Here is a 26489-nt window from a genome sequence, read left to right on the forward strand (position 1 = left end):
CTTCAGCTGCATGCATGATTACAGCTCTATTTAATAATCACACGTTAACTTTCAGAAGAACTGCTCCTTGTCTTAATCTTGATGACTGGCACCTACCTGACATTGCATGAGAGCTTCCTGTAATGAACACCTCCACTCCTCCAGTGAGCTGCCCAGTTTGTCCCAGTGGTTGTTCATGTCTTTCAGTTTGGCCTGCAGCTCTCGGGACTCCTCTGTGGCTGACTGCACAAACTCAGTACTGCACAGATTGATGGACAGCACGATAGCTTTGCGTTTGTCATACGCCTTCTGCAGCTCCTGTAGACAAAAGATTTGTGTTTATTTATATTTTCGCTTTAACCGAGTGTGACAACCCTCCTCTCATGCCCTAGATGTCACTGTTTCGATCCTCTGGTACAGGTGCTGATTGACGGGTCGTCAGCCGAGACGAGCCACCGCTGAGCCGGTGTGGCCTGGACATAAAAAGGCCTCTGCGTTTGGCTCAGGCGGGCTGGGGGAGGACATCCGGTGTGTTGCTGACGCCGTCGCCATTTGGCTTTTGATTTGTGCCTTTATTTCCCTACCGCCACGTTAGTTTTTATTGTGTTAAACGGTATATATTTAAAAGAGAAAACTAGAAATGATCAAAACACACCATGCAAAGGTATTACCAAAAAGAAAGCGATGGTACCTTGAGCTTTTTGATGCGCTGCTCTATCGTCTGGATGTCCGTGCTGAGGTCCAGCCTCCGCTGCCGCTCCAGCTCTTCCTCCGTCTCTCCCAGCCACGTCCAAACTTTGTTCAGGTCGGAGTTCAGCTGCTGCCACTGCTGCTGGTTCTGCTTTGTGCGCAACTCTTTGCTGAGGTCCTGAGCCTGCAGGAGCTCCCAGCGCTCAATCACTCCTAGATTTCAGGGTGGAAGAGAAAAACAAGTAACTATCCAAGCTGAATTCCCCAGAGTTGTATCCCACTGGGTAAAAGCTCTGGAACATTTACACATTTCAACCTTTTTTGTTTCATGTACATTCATTTCAACGTTTGGTAATGTAGGATGTATGCATGCAGGATGAGTTGAGGTGTTGTATTACCTGACGTCTGGGACTCTGAGCTATTTGGATCTGCCAGTCCAGACCCTGTGTCTTCCTCCTCCTTCAGCTCATAGCCCATCCTCTTCACTGTGTCAATACTGCCCCGACACTCACCCAGCAGCCGCATCTACAGAATCGATACATTTTAGGTTACACAATGTTATTTCTTTTCTATTTGTGCAATCATTGTAAGCTGATTATATTACATATTTTACAATAAGACATACATTTCAACAGTAATATCATTGGTTGGTGATAACATGACTTGACATTACTTAATACATAAATAAACACTATTTTTTTTTAGGTCTAATGTGTTGCCTGTAAGATTGCATATAAATAGACACAATTTAATTAATTATCACTATGTTTGGCGCAAAAGCAAAAAAGTATGAAGTATTTTTGGCTTCATTCAGCTGTAAGAGCAATACATACATATCCCATGTACGAGGCATCCAGTTCTGCGCTTGTGGGTGTGCGGCTGCGGCTGCTGTCCATTTGTTGCAGGTGGAAACGGCTAGAATCCAGAGGGTGAACATGTGAGTCCGTAGAGGCAACCTCTCCTGTAGATAAAACATCAACTGGTCATCTTTGCTGATTATTATCATGCATTGTTTTAAAATGGCTACTTGAAACATTCTTACACCTCAAGAAGAGATAAGGCCCCGTTCAGACAGAAACACAAGACTCTGAGAGTAAAGAATGAGTTGAAAGAAGAACACAGGAATGCAGATTGGGTTGCTGAACACTCGTGACTCATGGTGCCAAGCGATCACACACTCAGCCTCATCGCAGTGCTCTCCTGCCCTGCTTGTATTAGGAGTCACATCCTTCACTTCAAAATTTTTTTTCTTACACATTGTGCCTCTGTGGGAACGAAGCCTTTGAAAAGTTTACTTGAAGCAAATCTGCAATCCCTTCAGCAAGAAGTTCAGACAGGTTCATTGGCCGTTTCTCAATACCCAAGTTCACAAGTACGGACTTGTGAACTTTTGGAGTCTGGACTTGGAGTCTGGACTTGGGAGTCCAGACTCTCAAAGACAGGAGAACGCAGGACGGTCTTTCTGCAATTGGAACAGCAGCTGACTTGATGACGTCACCACCTCAGCTGTCGTTGTCATGAGTAACTCTGTTTCTTCACTGTAAAGTATTTTTACAGTCAAACAAAATATGACAACCCTGCTTTTTTTGTACTGGTTTCACAGACATACACATACCATTGTATATATATTGTGTATATATATATATATTATTGTGTTTATAAATATATATATATATATATATATATATATATATATATATATATATATATATATATATATATATACACACACACAGATACACATCTCATTGTATATATATTGTGTTTATATATATGTATTTTATATAAATACTTATATAGATACACATATAATTGTAGATATAATATGTTTATAAATGTGTTTTATATATATATACTTATACATTTATATAGATACACATATAATTGTATATATTATATGTTTATAAATATGTATTATATATATACACATATAATTGCAAATAATTCGGTCAAAAGTAATAAGACACCGCTGTAGTTCAAAGTAAAAGTTAAATTAAAATCTTAAGTTATAAACCTTAACCTTTCCCTCAGTCAAACTGATTTAATGTGACTGTGCATAAATAATAATGATTGCTTGTTAAATCCTCGAAACAGAATTATATCTCATGTTTAATCGATACGGAGACATCGTAGCCAGCGGATCATTTCAAAAAGTCCAGCCGAGATCAGGCTGCTCTCAGCGGGCAGCAGAGCGCTGACGGCCCGGTGCTGCGGGGCTCACGGTCCCGCGAGCAGGACCTCAACTCGTATCTTTTTAAGTAGGCCGATTCTTGAGAAAGCGACCACAGATTTGATGCTTAAACAACTAACTTCTCGCCTGAAAACATCCTCAAATTAAATGTTGTGACTCAACAACGGTAGTATTCAGAGAATGTCAACTTTCAGTTATGAGTTTTCTCATCCGTCATTGTTCCCCGTTTGCTGGTCCGAAATGCATTCTGGGATATTGGCTCTCTCAAGTACGCTCAAGTCTGCTCTGATGCATCCCCGGTAAAATGGGCGGATCAAGTCACATCCGGGCATTTTCACCGTTCTTGGCGAGAAGCGGACTTTTGAATTGGAACAGTACTTGGGCCGCGACTGATGACGTTTCACGAGTCCACGAGAACACAAGTACAGAGAAGAACGCATATTGAGAAACGGCCATTGTGATAATAAAACGACATGCTTTTCTGAAACACAAAAAGCACATCAAAAGAATCTGAAGGTTAGCTACACAGCACACTCAAACCAAAGTAAGAAAGACAGTTAGAAAGAAGGGTTAGGCTGAATTCCATTTCCGTTCGGCTGAATTAGAAACCAAAGCAGAAACAATGAATTGACGAAGTAAAAATGGAATTGACCCTATCCCTCGGTGTTAGAAAGTGTTGCTGTTGGTTACAGCGTGTGCCCAAAGTGTGTATAAGAGAGGAAATCAACACAAATCAAATCCAAGTCGGTGATTAGGCTATAAGTGTGGTATCACTCAGTGGGCAGCTGTTATTTCTGGACCCAAACACTTGTGACATGCTGGGGTCTGCTGTTGCCTACCAGTGGAGGACTTCAGTGTTTGTTCTGTAAGTTTAACATAGGCCTCGGGGCTCTCTGGGATCACTACATCTGGAAGAAACATTATACAGTACACACATTCAGCAGTGGGCATTATACTGTTTGACTCCAAGGACTGATTGACCTGGTATTCATCTGCTGTTTTTAGGCTTGTTTTATGTACCGCCAGATGCATGGAGATGGAGTTTGACTGTTATCAGTCAAAAGAAAATACACTTAATATGTTGTGTGACAAACTTTACATGTCAAGTATTAGCTAATTCTTCTTGATCCATGGATCAAACCCAAATTGTGAGCTGAGATAAATGTTTTTGGCTAAAGAGTTATTGTATGTTGTCATCAATGTACATTTTATGAGATTGTTTAATTAAGGCTTAAAAAGTCTACTGAAACAAACTGGTTTCAAACAATCAGATCCATCATGATACTTAACTGTATTTTAAGTCATATTGTCTGGATATTCTTTTTGTACCACTTATATGTACTTGCTAACTTTTTGACGCCTCCTCGGGTAGAGAAAAGGTCAACGTTGGGCATTGGACAGCACCTTATGACTGTTTGGCATTTAGTGTCTCGTTCAATCACACTTCAGTTGGACTCGACCTGCAATGGAGTCACTAGATAATGAATTAGACAGAAAAATATTATTCTGCTACACATATTTGTGGTGGCGGGGGTGTGGTTAGGCTCAGCTGCAGAGGGGGTGTGGATGAGCGGCTCAGGGGACAGGTGCCGGGGATGAAGCCTAATTGGCCTCAGCTGATACTGATTGTTTTTCCCCAACATAAAGAGCAGTAGCCAAGACGGTGAGGAGAACCGGGGTGACTGCCGCAAAACGGTCTGTGAGAGCTGGTGCAAATAAAAGCCATTATGAACCTTAAATACCTGGAGTGCTGTGTCATTGTGCAGAGGGGAAACTCACCGGGGTAACGAGAGTTTGTTACAGTATTATTTTGTTGTTTTTTCTGATGAAATACTGGATAGTTTTACCACTTCAGGCCTCAATTATTCAATTATTAACAATTATTAAAGCAAAACAACTTGAGCAATTTCAAGGACAATCCTCTTTGGTGGAAGTGCTCACAACTGACCACAGACAGTGCATCTGGGATCATAAAACAAAAAGGTTGGGAACCACTGGATTAAAAGATGCTCTCCCTTTTCAATTAAAACATTCTCTGTTTTCTACATCTCAAAAATAGCCACTATACCTTAATAAACCATTGTTATAAATTGCACAATCTGAAAAGTCTAAGTGAACACTTTAAGTCTTCAGCAGAATGCTGTGTGTGTTTGGAAACTAACCTGACAAGGCTGAGGCGGGCCGCTGGAGGAAGTCTCCCTCCTCGCTCTGCTGTTCTCTGAGGGCCCTGCTGGCGCTCTCCAGCCCGCGGCTCAGGTCATAGTCGTGGTCCCACTCGAGGGGAATGGAGTCCACGCTGGCCGGGGTGTCCCTGCCGGAGCGCTCGGTCCGTAGCTGGGCTGCCAGGGAGGCCGAGCGGCCAGAGGAGGGCAGAGGTGACATGAAGCCGTCCCCCAAACGCTCGCCCCACGGTAGGCTGGACAAATCACCAGGCTCGTCCAGCTCCAGCTCTCGGTCCGAAAATGACACTTCGATATCATCGTCTGCAAGCTGAAGAAGAACACATACGTAACATATACAGTTTTAAGTGCATCACAAAATTTTAATTTAGAAAAATTCAATTTAGACTAAGCCATGTTAGATAGTGAATTCTTGGTTTAATAAAAATATGCAATCTTTACGATGCTCTCAATTGTAGGTCTTACAGGAAGCCGAATGAGCTTTTTGTAGTAGCGTTCCACTCGACCAAACACTTCCTGGCAATAGCGCTGCAGCTCTTCCAGCTCCTCCTCGATGACGGCAGCGTCCAGAGGCTCACTCTTCTCTATCAGCGCCTCTCCCTGGTGGAAGATGTGCTCGATCTTGGCTGTCGTGAGGGAGATTTCCTGTTGGAACGACTGAGGAGCCAAGGGAGGAAGAGTACAGACAAACAAATCCTCAGTAATTCAGCTTTTCATGCTGAACACAAAATCCTTTCACAGTCTCATATCCCGTATATTCCTAATTTGATTTAATAATTGTAATGCTGATGCTGATGAAAAAAATGTTGAGATTTACAAAGTACAAGTAGTTCTGGCGCATTGTGACAAACCTACCCTGAGTTGTTTGATCTTGGCCTGAATGTCACACTCAGAGAAGTGCTCGATGTTGGTCAGCTGCAGGTCCATCTCAGTCAGCCACACCAAGATGCCGTCTCTGGCTGTCTCAAACTCCTCTCTCTGACTAATAAAGTGCTGCATGTTTGAAATAAAGATGCTGCTGTTAGAATGATCTACACTAGTACATTTTTCAAGTATAATGTAGGTAGTATAAATTAAGCTTCATTAGTCATTTATTTAACAAATAGTAAAAACTGAGAAGAAAATTCTAAAATAGATGTGGAGATTGAAATTTGATTTCAATAAATACATCATGAATGTAATGATTCATGTACCTTAAGCCTGCGGAGGATGGATGCCACCCTCTTCTGCAGGTCGTCCCATCGCTGATTGGCATCGTTGGCCATCTCTCTCAGACGACAGGAAGAGTCAGTGCGGTTTTCTCTGGCCAGGCGGCGATATTGCTTATTGATTAACTCCAGCTGGGTTAGGCTTTCATGGACTTGCCTCTGAAAGGCCTACAGAAACACAACATTGTTTCAAAATGGTCCTCATCAACAGCACCATCCTACAAGATCGAAAACTATTTGACAAGTTTCAAGAAGCATAGATGGAATACTTTTGCAATACCTCAAATTTCTTAAGTTCCTCCTTGGCGACAGTGTACAGTACACCAGAGGAGTTGGGCAGAGCAGCAGTCTTTTCTGAAGTGGCCAGCCACTCCTCAAATCGTGCAAAGTCATCCAGGAATTTCTGCCATAAACGCCACGTCTCCTCAATTCTATCAGAGGGAAAACATAATATTTACATACAATAATAACAATGACCTATTTTACATCCATACGATGACATGATACTACACTCTTTTTTTTTCATCTTAAACAAATTTCCCCTTGGGGATGAATAAAGTATCTATCCATCCATCTGACATCTTACTTGAGTCTCCTCTCCATAGACAAGGCACAGATGCTCCTCCAGCGGCGATCAAGGCTACGAGTTGCCTGCTGGATGGAGTCGCACTCGGCATCAGTGGCGCAGGCGTCACAGTCGTGCAGAAGCACCTCACAAAGATTCAGTACAGACGCAACACCTGTACTGTGTTTCTCTATGTCACGCTGAAGCTCCTGAGAGGTGAGAAGAGAGAAACAGCAGCATTCTGTGAATTGTTGCCGTCATTATTTTCTCCTGTCCTTTTTCTTAAAAATGCATTGTTATAGTCTCATTGTGACTCTGTGGTGCAATGGATAGCGCGTTGGACTTCTAGTCAGGCTTTAAAAAATAATTCAAAGGTTGTGGGTTCGAGTCCCACCAGAGTTGACCTTTAGATACTGAGTGAGTGCAGTAATAGGAGAATGATTCACAAGGAGGGAGGGAGAGAAAAAGAAAAACAAGGATGGAATGTTAAATAATTACTTTTGATTAGTTTAGTTAATCGAAAAATCCCAAAGACGAAGAATAGAAGAAGAATTTCCATTATCGACTAATAGCTATAATAATGTGTCATTGAAGGACCACAAAAAATAATTAATTCCAAAAGAGTTCTTTATTTAAGTGTCCAATTAAATAAGTCCATCTCTATTTGAGGAAAAATAAGGAAAGAGTAATACTTTTAGGTTACAGGTTAACAATGAATTTCTCCAGTAATATTCTTAAATCTAGAATATTTTACACATGTTATGCAATGTACAATGTACATTATGTTACCTGCTGCAGATCGAGCTTCCGTTGGATCTCCTGGAAGTCACAGGAGTCGTAGGCGATGGGTTTGGACAGCTCGGTCTCGATGTGGGCGAGCCAGGAGCGAAGGCTGCTCATGTTCTTATCCAGCTGTTGCACAGCCACCAGAGTTTCTCTCAACTTCTTCACTCTATTCAAATAATTAATTCAGCTCTGTCAGTAATCAATGATGCAACACACTAAAACAGTGTTACTCTTAATACTGAAACAAATTATAGGACTATTTAAGCTTCTCAGGTGTGAGTGTTTTCACCTGGCTCCGATGAGATCCAGGAGGTGCTGCCAGCGGTCGCTGACTTTATTGAGTTTTTGCTCGATTTCCGCTGCCTTGCTCGTATGACTGGCTCTGGCCAGACGCTCTCCCAGCAGGTGCAACTGCAGCTTGTTCTCCTCAGCCACAGTGATCTCCTCCTGGTAGTCCTGAGACACAATGCAACACAAACAGTGCATAAAATAACTTTAAAAAGTTGAAATGCTGTACTTAAAAGCAACAGTGTTACGTAAAACCGTATATATTTAAAGAGGGAATAAAGCAAACCATGAGAAAAAGCAGGTATCAACTTGGTGATAAGTAGCTTGGCAATAGCTGCATCTTTGAAAAACATACTAATTGTACATTTCTGTTTACCTTGCGGAGCTTCTCAATCATCTCCTCAATGCTGATGTCTCCATTTTGGGAAACCTTGCTCTCCATGTTGGTGAGCCACTCGCAGAGCTCCTTGTACTTTTCGTTGAATACCGTCCACTCATTCAACTTCTCGCTCACCTGCTGCCTGCGAAGTGACAGCTGCAGAGGCACAGAAATATATTTTAAGTTACGTAAACCATTGTGCAAAGTGCATAATAACAATCAATGAATGCATGCTAAAGTGCATTCATGTCAAAAAGCCTCAAACGGAAGCAGAGTTAGAGATCTCTGCACCATGACTGACCCATTTGCATCAAGCAGCAAGTGTGTGCTTCTGTGTGTTTCCTGTGTGTGTATTTCATCTACTCGACACAGGATGCAACGCACAACCTTGAGGTTTAACTTTGCATGCAAAAGCAACCAACTACTTTGGACCGTAAAGTTCCGTTTTAGAATTTGCGTAACATTGAAGTAATTTGAGGAAATCAGTTAAAGCTTCTTTAGAACGGTGCTAATCAATGTGAGAATAAATTAAAAGCGGAAAGGCATTGTTTTACCTCATTAGTTATATAAATATTCTGTCTTTTATGCATATGATGGTAAGCTGTATTTGACGCTGTCCATACCAAAGTGTAACTGATTTTGTTTGACACTAGCACCACTGTTTGGTATCTCAAGAAACTGCAGAGACAAGAGCAGTGGATCAGATAGTGACACCTATGAGTAAATACCGTGTGACACAGTATGTGGGTATGAAGTAATTGTACAGAGATTTATTTAAATAATGCGTCAAAAGCTGAACAGATTTATATATATGTATACAGTATATTCAGAAGATTAGCTATGCACAGGTACTGTTTGGTGAACTGTACCTGGTGCCAGATTTCGTCCCATTGTCGATGGAGCAGCTCAATTCGCTCCTGCAGGACAGAAAGGTCCTCAGCACTGATGTAGCAAGACAGGGACTCTCGCAGAACATTCAGATGGGCCAGATCCCCAGTCCAGCCATCAAATGTGTTCTCCAGGTCCTGTTATTGACAAGTTACTATCATCATTAAAACATAAATTGTACATCTTGCAGACAAAATGTTTAACAGCTCATGTCCTGAACAACAATGTAAATGAAATATGTTCAAGTCAGCTCAACAAGATAAGACAACTTATTTAAATAACTTTATACTGATTCCACACTTTTTAGGTCCCCAAAGCCATGTTGAATGTCAGCCTTGTGATATTGCTACATAATGTTTCCTTTGTATAAAATTACTACATAATGAAATGTGTTGTACCTTGCAGCGCATCTGCTCAGCTTGCAGATCCTCGTGGTGATCAGGAAGAGGCTGAGAGAGCTGCCGTTTGAAAGCTCTGAGTTTTTCCAGTGATCCACCAACACCTCTCTCACACCTCTCCCAGTCCTGCACATTACACAAACAATTGTTGCAACTGCATTAGGACTATATAACGTAGTATTAAACAGCAAAATAATAGTTGTTTTCCCAGACATTTCTCTATAATTACTTGTTTTGCATTCATCATTTAAAGTAAAAGTAAAAGCTTTTTGAAGTTTCGAAGAAAAAAAAAGCAAGACCTACAAACTTGCACCTATAAGGAAAATACATTAATAGTGTCCCTCCAATGTCCCCTGAGGTTCCTTGTACTCCACAAGTGGCTGACAATTTGTCATGTTTACCCTTAACAAGGTGGCAAGCTCTTTCTTCTGTTCATTCAGGCAGATGCTGGCATGTTTCCATCGCTCCTGGATATCAGTAAGCTCCGTCTGCAGGCCCACCTCCGCCCGGCTATCAGCCGACAGGAGCAGTTGTCTGCCAGCCTCCACTGTCAAGATGTAGCTGCCCTGCTGACGCTGCAGCACCTTTTCCTTTAGCTGAACCACAAAGCACAATCACACAGATCTGTCAATCTCCTGCCCGACCAACATATGGAGTTATTACAGTTACCTCTTATATAGGTGGAGTTGATCACATCAAGAATAAATATTTGTAAGATCCCTTGGCTCCCGATCTGCCTCAATCCGTGCTCTAGCTCAAGTGAGTTTATCCTCTCCTCATTGAACAAGATTTTGATCTGAAGAGTTTTTTTGCCAGAATCCACTACATAATATATCTTAGTCACCGTAACAAAGATAGGGTTGTACCTGGACAGCATCCAGCATGGACCGGGCTTGATGCAGAGGCACGGCAGTCCCTGCCTGAAGAGCTTCTGCAGGGTGGGAGACCTCCACCAGCCATTTGCGGAGCTTCTCCACCATTTCTCTGTAGCGCTGCCACTGTCGTATCAGACCGTCGATGATCCCTCGCCTCTGTTGAGCACGCCGCACTACGCCCTGCCACTGGTTACTCAGGAGAGCTAACTTCAGGTTGAACTCATCTCTGCAGGAGAGAGAAGTCGTTTAATTGTCAAAGGAAGACTTATGACAGATAAACAAAGATACATAGATTTATAAGGTCTAGCAACCTTCTACTCACAGTAATATTGTATACAGTAATATATTAAACAGATTACGAACAATGTGATTTTGGGCTCTTTACCTGTCATCCACCTGACCCTGCTCCAGCATCTTCTGTCCATCGCTGATGATAGAGTGGAGGATCTGCTGGCGACTGAACATCTCGGCTTGGAATAACTGAAAGACAAGATATTGGTGATTAATGATGATCAAATAAAAAAGCAGCTGTTTCAGGGTATTTTACCTTAAAAGGAACTCTCACCTCATGAGCTTGTTGCTGCTCCATCAAACTCTGATAGTTCCCAGAAATGTCCACTGCCAGATTCTCTTCCGTTTGAACCAAGAACTCCATCCATGTTTCACACTTCTCCAGGAAGGTCTGCTGCTGCAGCAGGAAGGACTGGAGTTTGCTACAAGGAGCAAACAAAATACATAGTTTTATTGCCCACCCATTCCATCGTCTCAGTCACATTGGACATTGGCCTTTACTGTAGACCTGTGGTGGTTTAAATGTGGTCTTGAAACTGTGCTGGAAGCCACATTTATTTGTTCATTTCATGGGGATGCGTGGTCGTCCTGCAACCACAGGCTGGCCGGTTTGATCCCCAGTCTCCCCGTAGTTCACATGTCGAAGTGTCCCTGAGCGAGACACTTAACCCTACATTGCTCCCTGCTTCACTAGGGGCTGCCCACTGCTCCTTCAAATACTAAGGATGGGTCAAATGCAGAGAATACATTGTATGTATATAAATGACAAATTAAGTTTCTTCTTTTACAGTGATGGGCATCAGCCCGGGAAAGGCTACCACATCTTTCTTTTATATCTACCATATATTTCATACCTGAATCTCTCTGTGGTCTGTGCTGAAACTGTAGACCAGCTCCTGTTGAGGTTCTGCATGCGCTTTATCTCTGAATCATTGAGAGGGAGCCGGTAACCGAGTTCATTAAGACGCTCCATTTCTTGAGCCATACTGCTGAATTTCAGCATAAGCCTCTGTGGAGGACAAGAGAGAAATGTTACATTTCTCAATTACAGGACAAATTGATTCTTTCAAACTGACAAGTGAAAAAACAACAACCTTGAGCTCATCCATGCGGTCTTGGATGACGGTTGGGTCGGTGGAGCCGTTGGGATCTTGCACCTTCAGAGCCTCCTCAGCTTCAACTATCCAGCGCCCCAGTGAATCCAGTTGATCGTTAAAGATTTCATAGTCTTGAACTCCAGTCTAGTGTGGAAGACAAATGTCAAGTGAAAGTGTAAAATTCAAGATTCTGACTGAATGACTGACTATTTAAAATGGACAACTTGAAGTCAAAACTAGGTACAAAGCCTTTTTTCTACCTGCAGTGTGGTGAGCTGTCTGGTTAGGGCCTGTTCCACAGCAGCCAGCCGCTGGGTGAGAGAGAGATGATCTGACTGGATGGCAGACGCTGCTGATGTGTCCACCTGCTGTTTCAGCTGATCTCCCAGTTGTTGGAGAACTTGCAGGGAGGCCACCACTGAAGCTTGAGACCGGAGCACCACCTGAGACAAAGCACAAATCAAATTTAGAGCAAAGTATTTTTTTTCATTCAAAAGTAAAAAACTAAATCCTACATGGAAAAAAAGGATGCATTAATTGGGAGGCACACAGGTAAAAATGGTGTATTATCTATTTATTCCACAGGAACATAAACAACAATCTGCAATCATGTTGCAGCAACAAAGAAACTATTTCATTATTAATGGCAATCTTTCTTTAAAAACAGTGTGCGAAAATCCCCCTGCGCCTATTATCAGACAAAAAACAACAACATATTATCTCTGGAACAACATCGTTGTTTAACTTCATTTAAATTGCTACAATACCGCAACCCTTGTGAGAAGATACATCTGGTGTAAAACATAATTAAAGTAACCGTTAAGTTTAAGTACTTATGTAAACTCCATTTTTTAACCGAACGACACAGTGTTTTGACTGAAACTCCTTTGAACACCCAAATGCTGTGTTCTATTGTGATTTGTGTTGCAGATTCCGATTCTTTAGGTCCTACCCTTTCCAAAAAATATTATTATGTGGGCTGTTTGTGGCTCCAGGGTGCTTAAAGGGTTTTAATAAGTCATAAGACACATAGACTAATACTGAACAGTTGTTTAGCTGGATAATGAGTCAACAGTTGCACAGCTTTGGCCTCACTCACGCTGCATTCTTGGATCCAGTCGGACACTTCCTCGTCAGCGATGTCTTTGCTGCAGGCGAGCTTGAGGAGCTGGTCTGCCTTTTCCTCCTGCAGCTGGCTGCTGCTGAAGCTCTGCTCGTAAAGCTCTTTATAGCGCTGCCATAGCTGAAGCAGGGCTTTGCTGCTTCTCAAACGCTCCGTAATCTCGTCCAGTAAGCCAGTCCATCTGGGTGCAAATATGACATGGATCAATGTAAGTGCACCTCAATCAGTGATCGATTTTACTTTTTTTCTCCTTCAAGATCACCTTGCATTGACGTCCTTAAGGGCGTTGTTGAGAGAATCCGACACTGAAGGGTGACACTCCCTTAGTAGTTGGTGGGTCACAGCACCAAACCTTCTTAGACTGCTTTCCTGTTTCTCCAGTTCCTCTTGTAAATCCTTCACAGGTAGCAGAAAAATACAGCTTAATTCACCAGCAAGAATCAACCGTTTTTGAGACCTAATTCAGAAACATTCCCTTGATGAGTAATCTAAATGTTAACTTCATCTCAACAAAATTTCCGAGATCAATGTAAACAAATTCCTCTGGGTGACAACAGGCCAGCTGACAGGTAAAGTAAATCAAAAACCTCTTCATCCTAACATACCTGCAGACTTTGCACCTGCAGCTGAACAGCCTCCAGGGATCCTGTGAGTAGGCGGAAACGAGATACAGAGTACCTTCCCTCCATCAGGTAGCCATTGATCTCTTCTGAAGCCCGCTTGTATAGACTCCACTGATCAAGCACTGAACTCAGGCAGATTTTGAGTTGCCCTATCTGTTAAAAATTAAATAAAAACAGTGACATTCAGTAAAGTGTTAGGCCCAAACGGACAGAACCAGCAAGAGCAGAGTAGAGCAGAATAGATGGTGTTACCAATGTACCATATAGGAAACAGAGTAGAAAGAGAACAGGGGAGATTACCAAGTGGTCCAGGTTAGCCCAGGTGTGATTGACACCCTGGAGTGTCTCCATGACGATAGCACAGGCCTCATCGGTCTTGTTCTGGACAAGGGCGCAGCCCTGCTCCTCCACTCTCTCTAGTTCTCTCTCTTTTTCCTTCACCAACTCTTCCATTTCCTAAAAGTTAATCATTTTCACATGACAAAACAATATGGACTCAAAAAGGATGTGATAATAAGAGCATGTAGGGGTGTTCACATGTTTTGATAAATCAGTGTTGGCACAGTAAGATAAGCCTACCTCACAGTCTTTGAGAGCATTCTGCACAGATGTTAGATCCTCTATCCGGTGTTTCCTCTTTAACCTTTCTTCCTGAGTTGCCATCCAGGACTTCAGGGCCTGAACACTGCTCTCATACTCCACCCACATCTCTAAAAGGCTCTCAAGGAACTGGATCTGCAAGTATTTTATACAAATTATTAAACTGTAAAATCCTGATGTTGCATTAATTAATGACGATGGCTGTTCTCTTTCATTATCCAGTATCAGTGCCTATGTCCTCACCCTCTCATTGATGCGGCCCTGCAGGACCTGCCAGCGTCTGTTCATGGCTCCCAGTCGCTCAGCAAAGTCTGTCTTATCACTGCGCTTACTCTCCACATCCTGACCACTGATCTGCAACACTGACTGGTTGACAAAGTCCACAGTCAGCTGCTTGCAGCTTAAATCTACTCTGAAACCCTGAATTGAAGGAAACAAGAGTATAATCACAATTAAAATGGCTGCCCCAGATTCATAACTAGAATCATGCATTAGATCATGCTTAATAATTCAGTTAATAAGAGTGAGTACAATAAATACTCAGAGCGGCAATCAAGAACAAGTTTAAACATCTACATTTTGGACATACACACATCCTCTTTAATAGTCCTCTTACTTTCGAAAATTCAAAGTTTGTGAACCCTAAACAAACTTTCATATTCAAAAATGTATAAAATACAAAAAAGTGATGTAGCTTGCACGCATTGTCCAATCAAAACGAAACAAATCAGTATGAACTCCACTACCTTATGTTTTTGCAAATAGTCCTGAATCACATTTGACCCCACTGCACTCTTAAGGTTCTCTTCATTCTCCTCAATGACATTCTCCATCAATGATATCCAGTTAAACAGCTCAGAAATGGCATGGCGGGAGGCCAACTTCTCCATTTGGATCTGAGAAAAAATGAAACCCATTGAACGAGCATTTTAAACATCCAGGAAGAACAGATGCACATGCTAAGAACTTCTGTATCGGAGTGAAGCAGCAGAAAGCGGTAATCCTCTTTGCTCCGGAGCAGCTAAGCCTGCTCAGTCGCATGTGACGATACCTGATGCAGCTTCTCCTGGACCACTGGGATGCGTGTGAGCAGCTCAGTCCACTGAGTGTCAATGCGTGCCAGGTCAGACCGCAACACCACCGTGTCCACTTTCTTGAGGCGCAGCAGCTGGTTGCCCTCAGATACCACTGAGCTCTTCAGGCTGGACTTGCCTTCAACTTCCTTTGAAAACTCCTGAGACAGAAAGGGGACAAGAATCAACAGCTAGTATTCAATCAAAGGTTTATTTTATGATGATATTAAATACATGTATAGCTTTTTGTAGATGACACAGCAAGATTATTATTACTAATGTATCCATGACAAGTACCACTACTGATCAGTGGAGAAATTAGTACATTTACAAAAGTATAAATTGAGGAATTCACTTGAATATTTAAATTTTTGTTACTTTATACTTCTACTCTACTACATCTCAAAGGCAAATATTGTAAAAAAAAAAAAAAAATCTTAAATCATTCTGAATTCTGCATCATGAGTACTTTTCATTTTGGTATATTTTGAGGCTAATACTTTTTTGCTTAAGATTTTAAATGCAGGACTTTCAACCCTACAATGTGGTATTACTACATTTAAACAAGTGAAAGATCTGAGTACTGCTACTAACACTATTATAATTATAGAAATGACAATTTATACTACTAATGATACATAAAAAAAGAAATGCAATTATTTTACGTTAAAAGTATGCTCTTATACAACGAATATGCTATAAGTGAGAATACAGAGCATAGTATATCATTTTAATTGTATACTGTAGTGTATATATAAACTACTGTCTTGCAAGTGCATGAGCACAAAGCAACAAGGTTGTGTATAATTCTGCATACATGTCTACTAGTTGTAGCAGTGTGGCTAAAAGCCTGAATCTCCAGATCAAAACAGATACAAAATGCAAAAGAAAACAAATAAAAACTGTGGCCTCACAAGGAAAGCAGAGAGGTGGTCTCTGACAGTTTCCAACTCCTGTGGGACCAACACCGCCTGTGTATTCCAAAACTCCAGACGCTCCAGAGCAGACTGCAGCCATTCGCTGAGCTCTGCACACTCCCTTTGATACCTATAGGAAAACCACAATTAAATCATAGAACAATGTCATACAATGATCCTGAGTTCAGAAATCATGTGGGTGACATCATCTTTGCTTTGCTAAGCTCCCCATTTTTATAGACCCTACTTAAAGATTCAGTGTCCCTATGGCATACCATTTGGGATGGCTGAAAAATAAGCTCTGATTATAATGTATTTCTGACCTGGTCCAGTGTTTTAGGATGGCCTCCAGGCGCTGCAGTTCCTTGTTGACCTTGCTAGTGTTGTTGAGCCAGTGTTCCCCCAGCAGCGCGAGTTGGTTCTCCAGTGCGGGACAGCACACTGACAGCAAGAGATGTTTGCCCTCATCCAGTACCTGGTGTAGCTTGTGCTGGTATTCTGTCAGTCTCCCCTTTAGACCCTTTATATAGAAGGGAATAGGAGCAGACAACAGCATCTTAGAGAAGTGACATTGTAGCTGAAGCTGCACCAGCTGAGAAGGTATGGATGGAGAAAGTGAGTGAGACTAAGTGAGTGAATTCAATAAAAGTAGAGCAAATCTTCTTTCAGTAAATCAAAACCATTCCCTTTGGTCCTCTTAGGCCACAGATCAAATCCTACCAGAATACTATGTTATTCCTACTTTATTGAAAGTAGCGTAACAAAACAAGGGGGCTTATGGAGGCTATTTAGGATCATTATGCCATATCCAACAATCTGCAGTGATGTCACTGTGTACCTGATATAATGAGATTCTGTCCATGAGTCTTTCTTCAGTCTCTTCCACCAGGCCAACAGTAGGAATATTTCCTTCAACTGCCGCCAGTTGGTGGTTCAGACTTTGGTAATCCTGCACCAAGTGGCACCAAGTCTGAAAAAAGATTACAGAGGATTTATGAATATGAAAAAGCTGACAAGTAAACCTTAGTTGAAGACACTATAACACTGAAGCAGCTGCTGTGCGCTATCTCTATCATGGAGGAAAGAAAAAGCTTCCCAATACATTGCGTGTAAAATAATCTTCAAAAGCTTTAGTTTTCAAGCATAACTAAATTCATGAATTTATATTCCTTTTAAGTTAGAAACATATATTAACAGCACATTTAAATAATGTGCCCACCATTTAGCCTTAAACATCTTTGTTCCAATGTCATTTTCGTATCTTGTCCACCAGAAACATTTTACATTTTCAAAAATCTCAAATTCGATTACAAATTTCAGATTTACTATGATTTTATCAGTATGCCTTTAAAATAAAATAATGGTTAACCCAAATAGTATTCTCTCTCTCACCTCCAGGATACACTCCAGCTCCACTCCTTTACTGTGTGCCTCTTTGAGGACGCTCTGAGCCTCAGCCAGTGCCTCCTCCAGGGCCTGACTCTCTTTGGGAAGCATCAGAACATTGATTTTTCTGAAGAACGTTTCTGTTAGAATCATATGGGACTCCAGACCCTGGAAGAACTCCTAGAAAACACAATCAGACACACAGACAAACGCATCAATGAGCAGTAGTGTATCTCCAGCATTACCGGTAATAGCTGTTGATTATGAATATTCATTAAGCCTTTCTAGCTTAACAAAGCTCCAAGTTGACCAAACCTTGTGTTTGTCCAGGTGATTCTGGACTTCCTCCACAGAACTGGCAATGATCCTCTGATCGGCTGCCATCTTGTCTTTAGCTGTGTCCACGAGGTCAGTCAGGTCCTGTAGAGCACGCTCGTACTGCTCCTTCAGCGCCATGTTCTGGTTCAGCCCACTGCGCCGGGAACCCACCGTCATCACCAGCTCCTCATAGGAATCCTGAAAACACACACACAGAATATAAATAAGTAAAAGCTAGACTGGTTCTCAGACTGAACAACTTTTAGTGAGAGCTGTCAGTGATATACATTACCTGTAGTTTTAGTATTTTGTTTGTTGATATCTGATCCGCCAGTAATGCTGCTCCTCGGGTTTTGAGCTCCGTAATCCTGTGTTCAAAGTCTTTCAGGCTCTCCTCAGCACTGGCAATAACCTGAGAAAAATGACATTCACAATGATGTATTGTACTTTAAGAGTTGATGGGGACAAGCATGGTGTGTGTGACTGTATGTCTGTCAAAGCTTTCATTACCTCCAGTTGTTTTGAGGCGGGTCTATCCATGGCTCCGGCTAAAGCCTGCAGGATCTGGCACTTCGTCTCGATTAAAGCAGTTTGAAGAAGTTGCAACTCAGTCTGTATTAGACAAAAGACAATTTATATAACATTTATATGAAGGTGTATGGAGTTATGATAACTGTAATACTGTACATATATAGCTATAAAGACATTTTCAGGTTTTATTACGTTCACTAAAAATGTGATTTGTAAATTGAAAGAAATCCTGAGTGCTCTGCAAATGTGTCTATATTAGCCAATGTTTTTGGTTTAACAAGGGAAATAAAACCAGAAAGTCAGTTGCAACATATCAACAGACCTGGTAGTCTGTGAGCTCATGTGCTCTGGTCCTCATGTGGTCACAGCGTTGCCCCAAGGCGCAACCTAGAGCTCCCAATCTTTCTTTCAGGCAGTCAAGGTTGTCCTCGAGCAGCGATCGGTCCTCTTGTCTCAGTCCTGAAGACCCAGCTAGCAGAGCCTGGCTGAGCTTCACCTCCTCTGTGACATGCCTCACATCGTTCTCTAAGGTCTGAAGGAAATATCAGAAACAGTTAACGGAAAATTTAGGGGGTACTACCAGATTTTCTATTTAAAAACACATGCAATAATTAAAGAAGCAGCACAACCATGCCTGAGTGTACCTCTTGCTTTTGCAGCTGGGTCTCTGGTTTTTCAGCCAGCAGCACTGAGCCAGAGAAGACGTTGTTCTCCACACCATCCAGCCAGGAGGAGGTGGATGACACAGCTGTATAGAGCTGCTGTTCCATCTCCGCCACCTGTGCCTCACCGTCACCGGACTATGGACACAAAAGAGTGTTGCAAATTTCCACTGACAAACGTTGAACTATATATATTAATGATGCAATAGAATGGATTCAAATGTATAATAATGTTAGAGAAATAGTCAAACCTGAGTGGTCATGTCTTCCATTGTGTGTCTGAAGCTATCATACAGAGTATTCAGGGAGGATTTGTCAGCCCGTGTTTCTCCTTTAAAGAGAGATCCAGCCGTGGTCACACGAGAAGCTCTAGAGTATACCTGCAACAACAAAAAAAATAAAAAATTTGATAACAAAAAAATTGATAACAAGAACACTACACTTTAATTTTACTTTATGCTAACAATAACAACACAACAGGGTTCGTACCGGCTGTTTGTGGTCCTGCTCCAGGGTTTTCTGCAGGAGCTGCAGCTTAGTTTTGAGCTCTAGTCTCAGACTCTCCCATTTCTGCCTCATCTGCTCTCTCGCAGCCTGAGATTCCCTCTCAACCATAGCTGCTGGTGAAAATGGCTCTGATGTACTGCACGGTGGGTGACAAAAACATGAATTCATTATGTTCCATTTGTAATCTGCCACAGGAATCATTACAAACATTTACATAACCTTGTATCTCTTCAATTTGCATTACACCTGTATGTGAAATACCTGGCACTGCTGGGCGAGGCCTGCTGGATGAGGATCTCCTCTCCTCTGCTGGCTACTGACTGAAGCAACTTTTTCTGTTCTGCAAGCTGCTCCTCCAGTTCCTAAGAAAGCAACCATGTAAAACAGTTTAGATTGGACTGGAAATCATTTGAGAAAGGAGATTTACATTTTAGCCAGCCGCTGCACACTGCATGCCCATGCATACTGAGTACTAAAACAAGAAAGAAAAAAATATTTGAAAATGTACCCTCTGTCTTTGCAGACTGTCCTGATGTTGTTGGGAACGTGTGTTCCGGGCTTGGACCAGCCAGTCCTGCACACTGGGACTTTGAGAGAGGCTGGAGTCTGATTCACTGTCCTCCTGCTCCTGCAGAGAGCCCTGTAGAACCAGACAATGAATTTAAGTAATACACAGGAGCAAGGAAGCACGACTATCAAACACCTAAATTCATTTTTGATTCAAAAGTTTTGCAAATTTTTCAGTGGGTGTGAAGAAATCCTAAAGAAAAGGAGGTGATTTAGCAAGACAAATATTCAATATTAGCTGGTCTTTATTAGCTAATAAATATGGTGGTGCAAGTAAAATATTCGTTATGGTGCAGTTAGAAAGAAAAACTCACATCTGATTTTAGAAAATGTTTTTACATTGTAAACAAGGTACCCCCAGTGGGGACTGAGCTTCATATCATATGGTATAGGGAAAACAACGGTGTAATTAATTACACAACTTATGACCCTGCTCCACTGAGGTGGAGGGCTCTGATATTGTGCAGGCTGGCTAACTGGAATGACTTTGACACACTAAATTGAAAAGGACCATAACTAATTAGTAGCATGTAAAAATGGCTATTGTGAAAAGGGACTATTGAGAAAAGTTTGGTATCACCTACACACACATTAGTCAGCCCTGAAGGCATGCAGCCACCTCACCTGGATGTTAATCAGCTTGTCTTGTAGCATTCTCTGCAGCTCCAACAGGCTGCCCTTCAACATGCGTAACTTCCCAGCCAACCGTTCAGCGTCCTCTCTGGTCTCTGTCCGGCCTTCCAGCAGCAGGTTCTCACTGTGCATGGACAGCTCCGACAGGGCCAGCACCTTCTCTTCAATCTCCAGCAGCATGTTCTGCAGCAGCAGGAGGAGAGAGGCCAGCTCAAACATGGTGTCTGAGTACCTACTGCAGCTCCTCTCTCTACACAGCAGACCTTCCAAGCAAACAGGGGGTCAGGGTCTGGCTGAACCCCCTACACCAGCAGCTTTCCTCAGCCACAGAACAGTGAGAGCTCTCTCTCTGCCCTCATCCTTGGCCCAACTCCTCGGCCTTGCCTCCTGTGCAACATATTACCACTAATCCTTCACGCTCCATGCTCTACAGCGTACATGCGCACACGTACATTCAAAAGCAATTCTTGTGTACAGATCATCATTCTAAGTCCAGAGCGGTTGACGACGGCAATCAGTGAATGCTGTACCAAAGTTTGAAGATACATTTGTATTCTAATAGCATTGCCACTACTCTGCTATCGATAGCTTCAGCAGGTCTTTCTAAGGCAGAGAGTAACTCCCCCTGCCTCCCGCCTTACCCTCCCATTCTCTAGGATTCACCTACTTGGATATTCTAGCAGCTCTATCGCCAACACCAATCCCAGAAGTGGGCTCTATTAATCGCCTGAAAGCCACAACCTCTGACTACTCCGCCCTATGCTGCTAACAGGCCCCAGTCAAACAGAGACATCTGCATAATCTTCTTAAGACTAGTCCTAGAGTCGCTTAGGAGCCCAGCCATCTGAATGACCCTTTAACTCCTCTAATGCTCTTGTTTACCCACTGACAGGTTTCTGTCCCACTGGGATTATTCATTTGTGATGAAGGAAACTAAATATGGAAGTATAAGACAGGTGTAATTAATCCACTGATAAATTTGTATTAGTGTGCTGACCAGAAACAATGGCTGAACATCTACAAAAAAGTCCTCCAAAAGTATTCCAGCACGGTATTGCCATCCCTGACAATTTGCTATGCCATATATGTTATTAAGCAATCTCATATTCATATTCATAAATTAATTTATATATAAATACGTACATATATATATATATATGTATATATATATATACATATACGTATATATATATATATATATATATATATATATACGTATATGTATATATAAGTATATATACATATACGTATATATATATATACATATATATATATATACGTATATATATATATATATATACATATATATATATATATATATATATATATATACACACGTGTATATATATATATATATATATATATATATATACGTATATATATATATATATATATATATATATATATATATAAATTCAAATATGTTGTTTGCATCCATTGCTCTGAATGACCAGCAGGGGGGCTCTTACCTGACATTCAGAAAGCTGATCCTCCATATCTGTCTCCTCTAGAGGTTTAGGTTCAAGGATGAAGGTTACAGCACTGCGCATTCTGGTCAACCACAGGTCCAGGTTGTCTGCCTGGGTGTGATAGAGCTGTATGGCCTGTTCCTGCTGCTGACCCTCCAGACGGTCACTAATGCGTTCCTGGAGCAGAGCACATCACATTTCACTCATCACATTAGTCTATTAATTCAGTAGTAGAGAAACAAAAATTAATGAATCAATAAAGCCCAACTATTAGCTACTATAACTGTAGTAGTAACGTTATTTCATAATACATACCTCCAATATCTGCTGTTTCCCTGAGGCCTTCATGTGGATAGTGGCCATCCTCTCAGCTAACACAGCCAGGGAGGAGTGCATGGCCAGCTGGTCGGCCACATCTGAGTCCACACCATCAGAGGCCAGATCCTCTGTGAAGCTTGTCTGCAGCCTGTCTATTTCCTCCTGGGCGCTCTGGATCTCTTTTATCAGACCCTGTAGGGAACAACATTGTTATAGGTGTTAGCATTCTGCATATGTATTGACATTTTCATTTATATGTTGGTCAAATGGAAGAGTTATTTTTTAGGCATATATATACTGTGACTGAATGCAATACATTAGATTTCACAAATTCCAAATATGGATATTAGAGACAGAGCAGTAGTTCCCTTTTCCATTCAGCTAGCTTCAAGAAACTACATTAGTTGTGAAACAGTGATAAATAAAGTTTTACTGTAAACTCTAATATTAAAAATCCAAAACAGGGTGACCCAAAGAGTGGCCCAAAATATATTTTCTGTATCATTAGCAAAATATAATTTTCTTCAACATAGTTCAACAAGTAGATTTTGCATTACCATGAGTTCTTACATACGGTAATTTAAAAAGTCTGACTTCTCCTTACCCTGTCAATGCAAAAGCTCTCTTTTCATCAAACCTTGAATATACTGTAAGGACCCACCTTATGTGTCTTGATGTGGCTATCTGGACTTCTGTCTGCCTCAAGAGGCTCACTCAGTTTGGCCTCCAGAGCTTCCATTTTAGAGGAGATTGACTGGAGTGAACCCTGGTAATGCTGTTGCTTTTCCAGAGCTTCATACAGAGACCTCTGCTTCTCGCTGATCTGTTGTAAGACCAAGTGGACAATTTAAAAGTGCTTATCCTGTCACAGAGATTCAAGAAACTACCAAGCTGACTTCTTGTTATACACATACCACATTCTTTAAAGTCTCCCATGAGCGCTGTAAGTCATCCAAGTTGGCCACGGATTCAAATGCCGGGTCATATAATTCTTGGATTGGAGCTCTTGTGAGTGTTCCTCTACCCATCTAAAAAAACATTCAAACAGTGGCAGTTAAGAGAAATTAGTTGTGAAACAGATGGCAGTTAGAAATACTTATACTTATAATACCACTAATTCCTTGTAATGATGAGCTTGCGGGTGGAGGCAGAGAATAAATATGGATTAAAACTCCCTTGGATTGTTTTTGCCTTCTTCTTTTATTAATTGCATTTATTAATGGAGTATGTAAAAATGTGCTGAAAGACCAGAATGGCTGAAAAAGAGGGATCAAGAGGAAGAGGGGAGGCAGATACCTTGGTTATATTGGCTTCAGTGTAAGCGATGGGAGAAGGAGAGCGACAGATAGGAGGAGAAGAGACCTCGCTGTTAGTGCCCTCCTCCCCAGACTCCTCAGTTACAGGAGACAGGAGGGTGTGACAGCGGCCAGCCGTCATCTGACACGCCATGCAAGAAACATCAACAGAAGAGCAGACATGCCAGATGGATTGGGAAAGATTAATAATATGCTATGTGTTTTTTTGTTAAAAGTGGCTCAATGCACCTTTTAAAAACACATATGTTATAATAAAAGCAGGCAAAGGGTTTCTTTAGTAAAATTAAAGGAATGAAACTCTTCAGAACTATTTAAGCTTGAGTCAGAAATAGCAGAATGAGTTTATTATGGAGTAGGCAATGCCAGCAAACAGTGAGCACCCCTTTGTTATGTGGTATATTGTGTTATTTTACCATAAAGGCTTGTGCTGAAGATTTGTTGGATTTCTTCTCATCCATCTCTTGCAGCCCCTCAGGCAGTCCCTCCACATCACTCACTGTCAGCAGCATGGTGGCATGCTTGGCCTTCACTGCCAGCATCTTGCATTTTGAGTTCAGGGAGGCGATCTGCTCTTGGTAACCTTTGATCTTCTGGGCCAGTTCCTATTCAAAAATAAAAATGTGCAACTTATAATGCAGCAATGAGAACATTTCACTTAACACCATAGTGCAGAGAGTATCATAAGTAGATATGAGGATTGCATTGAATAAGTAATAATAATAAATGCAGATGGTACAGCACATTGGATCAGCTGATACTTGGCAAAAGGGACTTTGTTTTGATGCCTAACCCTTGCGGTGTTCAATTCACATAATGTGGATTTCTAAACTTATGAACACATGCAAGCATGTCACACATTATTTGTTATGCCTGTATTGCACTGATGACCCATTCTGGGCTACTTCTCTTGAATTCCTTCCTTGCTGTTCAGAAAAGGTGAGTCAAATATGTGAATTCATGGATTGTACTTCATGGTGAAGGATCTGGGCCTGAAGCTCCTGGATGTTGTTTGTGGGGATCGGTCGGTCCTGAATGACACGGTGTGCTTCCTCTATCAGCCCCTGTAGGTCTCTCACTTCCTGTTCGTATTGCTCGTACTGCACCACTGCCTCCTGGATCGAGAATGACATTGTTACTTTCAGATTAAACAGGTTCAACCTCCATTTTTTTTGGTGCAGAATTTAAAAAGACTACACTTCTTAAAATATGCAGAGAACCATATGACATCTTCAGTTCAAGTAACATTTTCTTTAATCGTCTTAAAGCTTTTCACTTGGCATCATTGTGACACAAGTTGCGAGCTGTGCCTTTCTACAGATGCCTTGCATTATGTGAGAAGGCAGGACAATATGGCGTTACTGTGCCGCAGCAATAGTGTCCCCTACTGTACCTGTAGGATGTTGCATTGCTGAATGGCCACGTGCTGCAACTGACTGGCCTCTTGCTGCAGACACAGCGCTGTGCGACAGATGGCAAGGTTGGGCATCACCTCCTCTGGGACCCGCAGAGCACTCTGACACAACTGCACTGCCTGCACCTGCTGCTTGAAGCTCTCCATATCTGCCAACAGACGCTGCAGAAACAGGGAAAGTTTACAATGCGCAAGGTAAGCATCCAAGGTGCTTTCTGACAAATGCAATGCCATATTATGGATTATTTTATTGTGGTGTGGTTACCTGTCTCTGAGCCAGCTGTTCTTTGAGGCTCTGGCGTGCCAACTCTGGTGAGGTCAGTGTGGCTTGGACCTGCTCCAGAGCAACATGTAGGGCCTTAACTTCATACTCCAGGGCTTCCATACTCTGAGGACATATATTACATGAGTCAATTATACAGTATATTTATCACTGTAAGGTATGAGATACTAGTACTAAAACTCTTTAAGGGAAATTATAATAAAAATATGAAGAGAAGGATATTTGTAAATGTCACAAACAAGTAATAGATAATAAGTCTTTTTTTTTCTCTGTACCTTATCTGCATCCTCCAAGCTCTGCAGTCGTGTCTTGATGCACTGCTGAAGCTCCTCAGTGTGTCGACTAAGTTCACAAACCTGCCGGCTCATTGACTCGACCTGCAGCACCTCAGACAGAAGATCCACTTTCTCTGCCATTGATTCCAGGTCTCCATGGAGCTCCCGAGACTCTCTAAGGACAGCCTAAAGAACAGTGCAACACGGCAGTGAATAAAAGACATGAAAGGCATGTGTGGTATGGTCTCCTGGTGGGAAGAGGTGACTTATTCCCTGCATGTGCATTGGTAAAAATCCAGCTCAACCCATGTCCATCAATGTACTTATATTTCTATATAATAAGAGCCCATTAACAATTCTTAAAAAGAAGCCGAAATGCTGTATTTGTATATCACAATAGAACCCATGGGGATGCCTGTCTGGACCCCAACTCACCTGATACATTCGTATCTGCTCCTGCAGATGAACAGAGGAGTTCCAGATGATGTTTGCCCTCACCAGGTTTTTGGCTTTCTCTGACCACCTCACAATGAACTCCAGCATCTCATTATACTCATCTAAATAGCAGACAGCCTGGGCAGCCAAGAAAAGAGAGAGACCATTAAAGCACAACACATAAGAATGCTTACCTGTATATCTGTGTAACCTTTTCTGAATGTTGC

The 26489-nt window shown here is 41.8% G+C and overlaps 1 protein-coding gene across 5 annotated transcripts in view; it reads right to left on the minus strand.

Moving 5' to 3' along the window:
• syne1b (spectrin repeat containing, nuclear envelope 1b) overlaps positions 1 to 26489 on the minus strand; it is a gene marked incomplete at its 5' end in the record, with an annotated part of 79928 nt that overhangs the window by 4809 nt on the left and 48630 nt on the right. For all 5 annotated transcript variants that reach the window (XM_079227912.1, XM_079227911.1, XM_079227909.1 and 2 more), the window contains 56 exons: positions 97 to 297; positions 671 to 882; positions 1068 to 1194; positions 1503 to 1630; positions 3700 to 3768; positions 5023 to 5350; positions 5506 to 5697; positions 5896 to 6033; positions 6234 to 6416; positions 6529 to 6679; positions 6835 to 7022; positions 7603 to 7765; positions 7889 to 8055; positions 8264 to 8422; positions 9136 to 9291; positions 9553 to 9678; positions 9954 to 10148; positions 10419 to 10653; positions 10813 to 10907; positions 10993 to 11140; positions 11573 to 11727; positions 11813 to 11959; positions 12076 to 12258; positions 12915 to 13119; positions 13201 to 13334; positions 13544 to 13714; positions 13862 to 14017; positions 14141 to 14296; positions 14405 to 14581; positions 14908 to 15057; positions 15213 to 15395; positions 16149 to 16281; positions 16475 to 16671; positions 16990 to 17121; positions 17544 to 17717; positions 17853 to 18053; positions 18148 to 18267; positions 18366 to 18467; positions 18709 to 18918; positions 19031 to 19186; positions 19300 to 19428; positions 19538 to 19691; positions 19817 to 19917; positions 20064 to 20195; positions 20747 to 20938; positions 22225 to 22401; positions 22540 to 22734; positions 23204 to 23365; positions 23457 to 23570; positions 23839 to 23979; positions 24272 to 24460; positions 24827 to 24970; positions 25249 to 25431; positions 25535 to 25657; positions 25828 to 26013; positions 26263 to 26400. In XM_079227912.1, coding sequence (XP_079084038.1) covers positions 97 to 297; positions 671 to 882; positions 1068 to 1194; positions 1503 to 1630; positions 3700 to 3768; positions 5023 to 5350; positions 5506 to 5697; positions 5896 to 6033; positions 6234 to 6416; positions 6529 to 6679; positions 6835 to 7022; positions 7603 to 7765; positions 7889 to 8055; positions 8264 to 8422; positions 9136 to 9291; positions 9553 to 9678; positions 9954 to 10148; positions 10419 to 10653; positions 10813 to 10907; positions 10993 to 11140; positions 11573 to 11727; positions 11813 to 11959; positions 12076 to 12258; positions 12915 to 13119; positions 13201 to 13334; positions 13544 to 13714; positions 13862 to 14017; positions 14141 to 14296; positions 14405 to 14581; positions 14908 to 15057; positions 15213 to 15395; positions 16149 to 16281; positions 16475 to 16671; positions 16990 to 17121; positions 17544 to 17717; positions 17853 to 18053; positions 18148 to 18267; positions 18366 to 18467; positions 18709 to 18918; positions 19031 to 19186; positions 19300 to 19428; positions 19538 to 19691; positions 19817 to 19917; positions 20064 to 20195; positions 20747 to 20938; positions 22225 to 22401; positions 22540 to 22734; positions 23204 to 23365; positions 23457 to 23570; positions 23839 to 23979; positions 24272 to 24460; positions 24827 to 24970; positions 25249 to 25431; positions 25535 to 25657; positions 25828 to 26013; positions 26263 to 26400 — 9063 coding nt within the window. The remainder of the gene's footprint in view (positions 1 to 96; positions 298 to 670; positions 883 to 1067; positions 1195 to 1502; positions 1631 to 3699; positions 3769 to 5022; positions 5351 to 5505; positions 5698 to 5895; positions 6034 to 6233; positions 6417 to 6528; positions 6680 to 6834; positions 7023 to 7602; positions 7766 to 7888; positions 8056 to 8263; positions 8423 to 9135; positions 9292 to 9552; positions 9679 to 9953; positions 10149 to 10418; positions 10654 to 10812; positions 10908 to 10992; positions 11141 to 11572; positions 11728 to 11812; positions 11960 to 12075; positions 12259 to 12914; positions 13120 to 13200; positions 13335 to 13543; positions 13715 to 13861; positions 14018 to 14140; positions 14297 to 14404; positions 14582 to 14907; positions 15058 to 15212; positions 15396 to 16148; positions 16282 to 16474; positions 16672 to 16989; positions 17122 to 17543; positions 17718 to 17852; positions 18054 to 18147; positions 18268 to 18365; positions 18468 to 18708; positions 18919 to 19030; positions 19187 to 19299; positions 19429 to 19537; positions 19692 to 19816; positions 19918 to 20063; positions 20196 to 20746; positions 20939 to 22224; positions 22402 to 22539; positions 22735 to 23203; positions 23366 to 23456; positions 23571 to 23838; positions 23980 to 24271; positions 24461 to 24826; positions 24971 to 25248; positions 25432 to 25534; positions 25658 to 25827; positions 26014 to 26262; positions 26401 to 26489) is intronic.

This window comes from Taurulus bubalis (assembly GCF_910589615.1).
Source record: "Taurulus bubalis genome assembly, chromosome: 1".
Classification (NCBI taxonomy): Eukaryota; Metazoa; Chordata; class Actinopteri; order Perciformes; family Cottidae; genus Taurulus; species Taurulus bubalis.